The 10,168-nt window shown below is 32.7% G+C and overlaps 1 protein-coding gene across 1 annotated transcript; it reads right to left on the reverse strand.

Annotated features, from left to right (window-relative positions):
* Nucleotides 1-5,605: 5,605 nt before the first annotated feature.
* LOC135270169 (olfactory receptor 8K3-like) lies at nt 5,606-6,547 on the reverse strand. The gene has a single exon (XM_064365494.1). It carries the CDS (start codon nt 6,545-6,547, stop codon nt 5,606-5,608), a length of 942 nt encoding a protein of 313 aa, XP_064221564.1.
* Between the last annotated feature and the right edge of the window lie 3,621 nt (nt 6,548-10,168).

Consider the following 10,168-nt stretch of genomic DNA (forward strand, 5'->3'; position numbering starts at 1 on the left):
CTATTTTTTTGGATTACTTTTCTGTTTTTCACAACAATTTTAATAACATTTTACATAAATTATTTTGACATAAACTTTATTAAAACATTAATCTTCCCATAGTTTTATTCTCCTTATTATTGAGAAATACCCTCTTGAATGTGAATGTTAATTTTATTTTATCATACAAAACCTTAGGGGAGTTTGAGGACATCTGAACAAATTGGGAGATAATGTGACCCTCATATTGGTTTTGTATAATGAAAATTAGTAAAAGCTCTTTTTGGATAAAGGGATACTATAGTGAAAAGAAATGATTAAAAGTCACTTTATTACACAATAACATAGAGACAAAATGAATACATAAAATATGAGATATACATGGATTTCTAGTTGTGATTTGAAATCCTTCTGGTCATGCAGGTTACAGAAACTAGAAAATAGAGTATAATGCACAATGCAAATAAACATATACATAATCAAATAAATATATATCTAAATATCCCCAATAACTCACCAATTTAAAATATCTAGAGCATGAGATGGAAGGCATGATAATGTAAGATAATTATTATTGGTTAAAAAAATTGTAAGCCCCAATGTTTCCTGAAAAAAAAAGGAAGAAAGAAAATAGTGTTTATAATGAAAATCATAATGACAGCAATCTCAGAGTTAGCTATGAAAAATTAACACATGCAATTTTGTCACATTAAATATAAAGAAGATTACATATAATTTGAACTTAAATTGATTTTTTAAAATAAAATTGTGACTTCCTTCTATCCTACCCTGACTCAATGAACACACCTTTCTTATATTACATACACGGTAATGTTTGCCAGTAGATAGAAATGTTATATAAATATCTTTAGTAAATACGATGATAAGCAGCATAAATCTTGTATTTTGTTTGCTTGTTTTGTACAGTTTGGCAATCTAGAAAGGCAAAAAAATAATATAATCATTTTTAAGTCCCTATTTTCTTGTTAGGTAAGGAAATATAAATGAGCATACTTTCACCATCTTTGGAGTTCTCTAGAAAGAACCAGATTGCTTTTTAAATATTTTGGTATCTTTGTCGAATATCAATTATATTTTTTAAAGCTACAATCTTTGAGAAAATAATATCTGCTTTTGTCAACTCTTAGAGGAAGTTGAAGTACATTCTGAAAATTGTATTGTGCCATAAAACTGGGTACTTAACAGTCTCCTAATTTTATTTTATTACAGTTTTAAACGTTTTTTTCTGTGCCTATGTTTACTCAAAAAGCCTCAAAAGTTTAATAATTCTTTTCATATTCAAATGTAAGGTAGAAACCCCCTTTTTATCTCATCAAGAAGTGATGAATCATATCTACACATGTATTTAAACAATCATTGAGTGTTAAATTATTGTTAAGGGATCTAAGAGCCTAGAGCATCTGAATAACAAGTATTTGGAAGGACATGAACATGAGTGACTAAATAGTTGTAGTTTCTTCATTCTTTCATTAAAAATATATTCATCTCCTTGTAGTTTTGCTTTGTTTTCTCCAAGTTTTGGCCTCAATTAGAGAAAAATATTTTATGTAAAATAAACACTTTACAAACAATATCGTGATGATGCTTCAAAGATGCTTATGAGCATCCAGCCTGTTAAACGATGTAAAATACCTACAAAATTATATGAAAAAATGGAGCACTGTTATTTCAGCTCAGGCATTATTGAGTAAAAGAAATCCTAGAGAAATGAATCAGAGATTGTCACACTTTACTATTGTTATGTCATCAAATTAAAGTGACAGTTTGCCAATGTCACTGAAGCATTGTATATATCTGTAACATATGGCACCACAAGAAACATGCTTACTTTTTTTTTTTTTTTACCTGTAATGAAGCCTCTCTCTTGACTCCTCCATGTGTCTCTAACATGGGACAGTGAGAACAATTTATCCATTTTTTAATCTTTTGAGACACTGACTGAGGAGATGGAAGGCAATTTGTTGATAATCTCTAAAGCATGTGAGAGCATAACAAAATGTTTTGAGGCTGTTCATTAGCTGTAGAAGACAATTTGTATTCACTAGTGTATCAGAGTTCTCCAGAAAAACAGAACCAAGAGGAGCTGTTTAGATAATTGATAGATAGATACATAGATAAATAGAGATTTATTATGAGAAATGGTTTTATGCAATTATGTAGGCTGAGGATTTCTGTAATTTGCTGTCTTTAAACTCCAAGAAAGCTGGTTGTGTAGTTTCAGTTAAAACTTGAAATATTGGGAGCTAGGGGAGCCAAGGGTGTAGATCATAGTCTGATTTCGAAGGCTCTAGAATCTGGGATGTCAATGCCTGATGGCAGGAAACGAAGGATGTCCTAGCTTAAGCAGGGAGTGAACTCACCCTTTCTCTTTTTGTTCTATTGAAGGCCTCAATTGATTGCAGTGATACCCACCTATATTGGTGAGGATGATCATTACTCTGCCTACCTATTCTCCTTCTTCCAGGAGCGTCCTCACAGGGACACCCAGAAATAATGTTTACCAGCTATCAGGGCATCATATAGCCTAGTTAAGTCAACACCTTAACCATCAGTATTCCATCCTCTGTCAACTTAGCAAACATAAGCATGTACTTAAACCACACTTAGTCTCTAAACACAGACAATAACAAAGTCATAGTTGTGCTCTACATGACACAACTATCCTGCATATAAATAATAACTCACTAATCCCTTATTCCAAAGAGCAAATATATTCTTTAAGTGGTATTGACTCTTCTCCTGCTGTTCTTAGAGTAAAATTCTGTAATGTAAAATTAACAATATTTAAATATTGATATAAAGTTTACATATTTTATTTATATAATAAGGGAATAAAAGAGGGAATAAAGTATCTTTACTTAATAAATATGTACACATATTTATAATAAAATAAGGTTGGAATTCTCATTACAATTACAGACCTCATTTCTGTAACTGGCCACATGATTATAGCTGCTATTTATAACCGTCTTCTAGCCATACTGTGTTCCCTGTCTTTAGCAAGCATCTTAGCTGCTCATGGGTTTCTTCCTTGTGACGTGACCCAAACCCTTATTCCTGAAGAGTTTAGGCAATTAGCAGTTCTGGGTTTGGGCTATTACAGTTTTCCATTAATAAGAAATTCCCTAAGGGATGTCTCATATTCCAGACTTATTCTTCCTTGTATTAGGAAGTAATTGCCCAATTTTCCCTGGAAATTCAGGATCAATTATAATAACTTCCTGCTTTGTCTATTGATTCAGTAGCATGAGGAGCTCAAAATGGCTGGGTAAAAGTCTAAACTTCCAATTCTATAGAATTATTACTATGTCTCTAGTTGGAAGCATTCATTCCTCTGTAACTAAGACCTGTAGGCCAGCAAAGTTTAAAGTCAATGGAGCCAAAAGCAGAAATTTTGAGAGTGGGTCACTAGGGTTAACAGTGAGTGGTGTCACTCTCATTTCCGTCTCTTTATTCCTAGACTCCTAAATTCAGACTATGGCAAAAACACAACAATATACGGAGACTAATTCAAAGTATATGTACCTTTGTCGGGAACTTTTCCCAGCTCTTCAAGTTATTGCCATCTATTTGGATTGTAATTAAATTTTCAAAGCCAGTTTCTTAGGAATGATGGGCAGCATGGTAAGACTAGTGAATTCCATGATCATAAACGCATTGCTACACTTCTTTATCTGTGAAGTGAATTTCTTGATTATATGTAATGCTGTGTGGAATATCATGATGGCACATAAGGCGTTCTCTAACTTGGAAAGTAGTTATGGAAGAATTGCTTGCAGAGAATGACAATCTGTATACAGAATAAGTATATCTTGCAGTAAGAACAAAATGCCCCTCTCAAATGGTGGAAAGAGTCCAATGTAACCAAACACCTGCTAGGTAGCTGGCTGCTACCACTGGGTAATGGTGCCATATTAGTGGATATGTATTGTTCTCTGCTGCTGGCAGATTGGACACTCAGCAGTGACTATGGCCAGGTTGGCCCTCATGAGCAGAAGTCTATGTTGCTGTGAGACCACACATAACCTGTGTCCCTGCCACCATGTACATGTTTTTTGTGAGCCCATTGGGAGATGACAGGGTGCCTGAGGGAAAAGGTTGACCAGTATCCACAGAATGGGTCGTACTATTGACTTGACCTAAAATATAGTACTCAGTAAGTGTGAAATATTATTATTGCCTGGTAGTTTCTATGACTATCCTAAAGATTCATTTTTAGCACATCAACAACAGTAGTACTATTTTTCCTTATATGACAACGTTTAAAGTATTCCAATGAAATATATTCATTCAAGTTTCTTTGGCTGCACATGGGGGTTTACTTTATGATGGTGAACTAAGGAAATATTGTAGACTCTGATACTTTCAATAAAATCTTAGGTGTATTAAAAAGAATAAAGGAAATCAAAATACATAAGAAAGTTAAGGAAAGCAACGTGTTCAAAAGGCAAGGTAATGATATCATTGCATGCAGATCAGACCTCATTGCATGGTGAAGGTCTGTAACTGTCAAAGGACATCTGTAACTGCCAGCAGATAACTACAGTATAGTACAGTGTGTTTAATTACTGTTATTTGCTTTGTACAAGTAGAACAATCAACTGATGCGATCAAATAGTGAAATCAATGAAAATATACTGCATTCAATATAGTGTATATAGATAAAAATCATGAATTGTCAACTCAGTGAGAAACAGACTACAAAGTTAATTCATCATAGAGTAGTCTTCTTACTCAAAGATGTGAAAACAACCTGAAAACAAATTTTAACCACAGGTTGTTACTTTTTTAGATAAATAAGGGAAAATTCATGAAAATGGCATTTATTAAACAAGAGCAACTAGAGGAAAGGTATAAACCTGATAGTTTCTACCAATGTCTTCTAAACTTAATCATAATTTATATATCTACTTATGTAAAAAGAATGGACTGACAGAAACAAATTGAGGTGCTAATCAGAATTTACAGATTATTGAGCTACAAAGGATGTTCAACTAACAGACTTACATGTGTAAATAAAGGCACTGATAAAGAATGAGTGGGATCCTAATATTTGGAATAGTTATTATTCAAGCACATTCATAAGACTTAAAATCATCACATACATATCATGTAAAAAACCAGTATTAAATGCAATGTCAAAATATACAAGTAAAAATATGAAGGCTAAAACAGAAGGAAAGTGCCAACATACACAAACACACAAAACAGAAACATACAGAAACACACACTGCAAATGAATTACAATAGCTGATAAAAACACTAGTATCCTTGCCCCTCCCTCCTGTAATTGCCGCTGTTCCCTACTCAAACCAAGCATAATAGCTTTCCTTGTCTCCCTTTCTTCTTTGTCTATATCCATCTAGCACATTCTACTGTTATGTAAGATGGGCTTACTGTGAATATAATTCACCTATCATCAAGGAAGGCAAATATTTATACTGTTATGTTTATTAATCTACTTATAGCAATTAGAAGAGTCTATCATGTTTAATACATATGTAAATATATGTTGAATCAGTTACACTTACTATGTTTTCTAGAAGTATACAGAGCAAAAATTGATGCCGATAACCTAATTTATAGGCACCATATTGTACAAAGTTTAAATAATAATATTACATAAGTTATTCCATGTCCTTTGTAGGGCATATTTTACATCTTTGTTCCTTAAACTATAAATCAAGGGATTCAACATGGGGATAACCAGGGTGTAAAATATGGAAGCCACTTTATCAGTGTCGGAGGATTGACTAGACTTGGGCTGCACATACAGGAAAAGCAAAGTCCCATAGAACACTAGGACCACTGTCAGGTGAGCTCCACAGGTGGAAAATGCCTTGTGTCTGCCCTCAGCAGAATTCATCCTAAGAATGGCTACAAGGATGAGCAGGTAAGACACAAGGACTATCAGAAGAGATGAAATTAAATCAAAAGCTGCAAAGATCAGAATTATCAATTCAATTTCATGAGTATTTGAACAAAGTAAAGGTAATAAGGGGAGACCGTCACAGTAGAAATGACTAATGACATTGTAGCCACAGAAGGATAGAGTAAAAAGCTTTATGGTGACTAGAAGAGAAATGAATGTGCAGTAGAGATAGGGGATTACCACAAGCATCTGACATACCCTTTCTGACATGATTACCATGTATAGCAGAGGGTTACAGATGGCCACATAGCGGTCATAGGACATCACTGAGAGAATAAAAAGTTCACTACTAATGAACACAATAAAGAAAGCCAGCTGTGTTGCACAAAAATAATAGGATATTGTATTCTTATCCACAACAAAATTTACTAACATTTTGGGTCCCACGGTTGTTGAATAACCAAGATCCGTGACAGCCAGGTGTCTGAGAAAAAAGTACATAGGGGTTTGCAGCCTGGAGTCCAACTTGGTGAGGATGATCATGCCCAAATTGCCCATCACTGAGATCACATAGATCATGAGGAACAATGCAAATAATGGTGCCTGCAGCTCAGGAATATCCGTGATTCCCATGAGAATGAATTCATTCACCACTGTTAGATTGTGGTTTTCCATCCAGGTTCATCAGAAAACCTATTCTGGATAGAGACATCAACATAGTCAGCAGCTTTTCTCTATTATCACCTAAGAAATTTTTTAGTATGTAAAGCTAACGTAAGTAAGATATATCTAAATGTCACAATTTTCGACGTTTAAAAACAAACATATCTCTCACAAATAAAAACGTTTAAATATAATTCAAGATAGAGATGTCAGTAGTCTTCAGTTAGTTTCGATTTTACTCAACCAACAACATTTTCCAATGTGTAGAGACAATTTCTTTATCACAATTTGGAGGTGGGCTACTGTTGCATCTTACGGCTACAAGCCAGTATGCTGATAAACATTCTACTATAATCAATATTGAGCCCATCCCAATAACCAGCCCTAAATATCAGTAGTGTTAAGGTTGAGAAACTCTGATGAGATACATGAATAGATAGATGATAGAGATGGATAGATACATAGAAGATGGATAGATAGATAGATAATAACAGATAGATTCATATGAGAGAGATAAAGAGATATAGATAGATATTCTTACCTGTATAGATATATAAAGAAAATTTTTAAAGTTAAAAGTATTGTTAATATTGTGGATATTTGATATATGAACAATTATTGTACTATGTTGTTAGAGTTTGGTTATATTTATAGATTACAGTTACTATCATGACATAATACAATTTTAGTTATATAAAAATTTCTGTCACAAATTCCAAAAATGCATAAAACCACCTGCTTCAAAATATCATCCCATGAAAACCCTTATTCCTTTCAGTGGTTCAGCTGAGATTTTACCATAGTTGACAGATATTAGGCATATGAATAAGAGCAGCATACAGATGACAGTGGCAATATTTGTATTTACATAGCAAAAAAATCATGAAATATATGGATACAGATATATTCTACACTATATCTCAATTTATGTCATATTTGAAACTTTATTTTAGGCAAATAGTGTTAAGTTATCTAAAAATAGTTGTTCTTATATCCAAAACCAACATGTCATTGCAGAATTGTTGGGAAAGATGAATGAAGGTTAAATGATTCATTGTGTCTGTGCTGCCTAGAAGTCATTCTAAAATATCAAGTTCATTGTGAGATTTCTTCTTCTTGTTACTCGTTTTAATTGTGAGAGTGCCTTACTTGAAAAGAGCTTTTCTTTACATATGTACACGTAAATTATTCTGATTTAACTCCTTTGCTAGAACCATAATGATGCCTATATGATGCCCATAATGATGTGAGTTACAGGTCAAGTAGGATGTAATACTTGCAACTTAAGCCAGTTCCTCTCTCCCCCAATTCGGGACTAAACATGGGCAATCAGTATGCTATTGTTTTGGATTACTTATATAATTTTCACCACTATTTTAATAACATGTTAAATAAATGATTTTGACATAAACTTTATTAAAACATTAATCTTCCCATAGTTTTATTACCTTTATAATTGAGAAACACTCACATGAATGTGAATGTTAATTTTATCATACAAAATCTTAGGGGAGTTTGATGAAATCTGAACAAACTGGGAGAAAATGTTTTTCTTCATATTGGTTTCGTATAATTAAAGAAGATATTTTATTAGAGAAAATAAATGATTAAAGTAACTTGGTAACACAGTAACATAGAGACAACACGTTAAACAGGAGATATACATGGATTTCTGGTGTGTTTTAAAATCCTTCTGGGCTTGCAGGCCACAGAAACTTGGAAATTTGGTATAGCACATAATGTAAATAAGCATATGTATAATCAAATATATATGTATCTAAATATCACCAATAGCTCACAGATTTAAAATATACTACAGTAGGAGATAGAGGGCATGATAATATCAGATAATTATTATTGGTTAAAAAAACTGTAAGCCTCAATGTTTCTTGAAAAAAAATAAAGAAATAAAATAGTGTTTACAGTAAAGATTATGGTAACAGCAATCTCAGAGTGAGCTATGAAAAATAAAGACATGCAATTTTGTCACATTAAATATAAAGATGATTACATTTTATTTGAACTTAAATCATTTAATTTTTTAATAAAATTATGGCCTCCTCCTATCTTACCCTGACTCAATGAACACATCTTTCTTATATTAGATATTTGGTAATGTGTGCCAGTAGATAGAAATGTTAGAGAAATATCTTTAGTAAATACTATGATAAGCAACATAAATCTTGTATTTTGTTTGCTAGGTTTGTAAAGCTTGGCAATTTAGAAAGGCAAAAAAGAAATAATATCATCATTGATAAGTACCTATTTTCCTATTAGTCAAGAAAATATAAATGAGCTTATTCTCACCAGCTTTGGAGTTCTGTGGAAAGAACCAGATTGCTTTTTTCATATATTGCTATCTTTCTTGAATATCAGTTGTAATTTTCAAAGCTACAATCTTTGAGAAAATCATACCTGCTTTTTTAACTCAGTGGAAATTGAAGTACATTCTGAAAATTGTATTGTGCCATAAAACTGGTTACTTAAAAGCCTCCTAATTTTATTTTCTTATATTTTAAAATAATTTTTTCTGTGCCTTTACTTACCCAAAAAACCTCATACTAATTTTAATAATACTTTTCACATTTGAATGTAAGGTAGAAACCCCCTTTTTGTCGCATCAGTAAGTGAGAAAAGAATAATATTTACACATTTATTTAAATAATCATCAAGTGTTAAATTATTGTTAAGGGATCGAAGAGCCTACAGCATCTGAATAACAAGTATTTGGAAGGACATGAACATGAGTGACTAAATAGTTGCAGCTTCTTCATTCTTTGATTAAAAATATATTTATCTTCTTGTAGTTGTCCTTTACTTTCTCCAAGTTTTTACCTCAATTAGAGAAAAACAATTTATGTAAAATGAACAATTTAGAAACAATATGATGGTGCTTCAAAGATGCTTATGAACAGTCAGCCTGTTAAGCCATGTAAAATACTTACAAAATTATATGATAAAATGGAGCACTGTTATTTCAGCTCAGGCATTATTGAGTAAAAGAAATCCTAGAGAAATGAATCAGAGATTGTCACACTTTACTATTGTTATGTCATCAAATTAAAATGGCAGTTTGCCAATGTCACTGAAGCATTGTGGATATCTTTAACATAAACATTCTTACTTGTTTTTACCTGTAATTAAGCCTCTGTCTTGACTCTTTCACGTGTCTCTAACATGGGACAGTGAGAACAATTTATCCATTTTTTAATCTTTTGAGACTCTCTCTGAGGAGATGGAAGGCAATTTGTTGATAATCCCTAAAGCATATGAGAGCTTAACAAAATGTTTCCAGGCTGCCCATTAGTTGTAGAAGACAATTTGTATTCACTGGTGCATCAGAGTTCTCCAGAAAAACAGACAAGAGGAGATATTTAGATGACAGATAGATAGATAGATAGATAGATAGATAGATAGATAGATAGATACACAGACAGACAGATAGATAGATGATAGAGATTTATTATGAGAAATTGCTTTACACAGTTAAGTAGACAGGATTCCTGTGGTTTTCTGTCTGCAAGTTCCAAGAAAGCATGTGATATACATTCAGTTAGAACTTGAAATATTGGGGAGCCAAGGGTGTAGGTCATAGTCTGAATGCAAAGTCTCTAAAATCTTGGATGTTAATGT

The sequence above is a fragment of the Aotus nancymaae genome, unplaced genomic scaffold (genome assembly GCF_030222135.1).
Source record: "Aotus nancymaae isolate 86718 unplaced genomic scaffold, 86718_ANA_hifiasm-v0.15.2.pri h1tg000059l, whole genome shotgun sequence".
In the NCBI taxonomy this organism is placed as follows: domain Eukaryota; kingdom Metazoa; phylum Chordata; class Mammalia; order Primates; family Aotidae; genus Aotus; species Aotus nancymaae.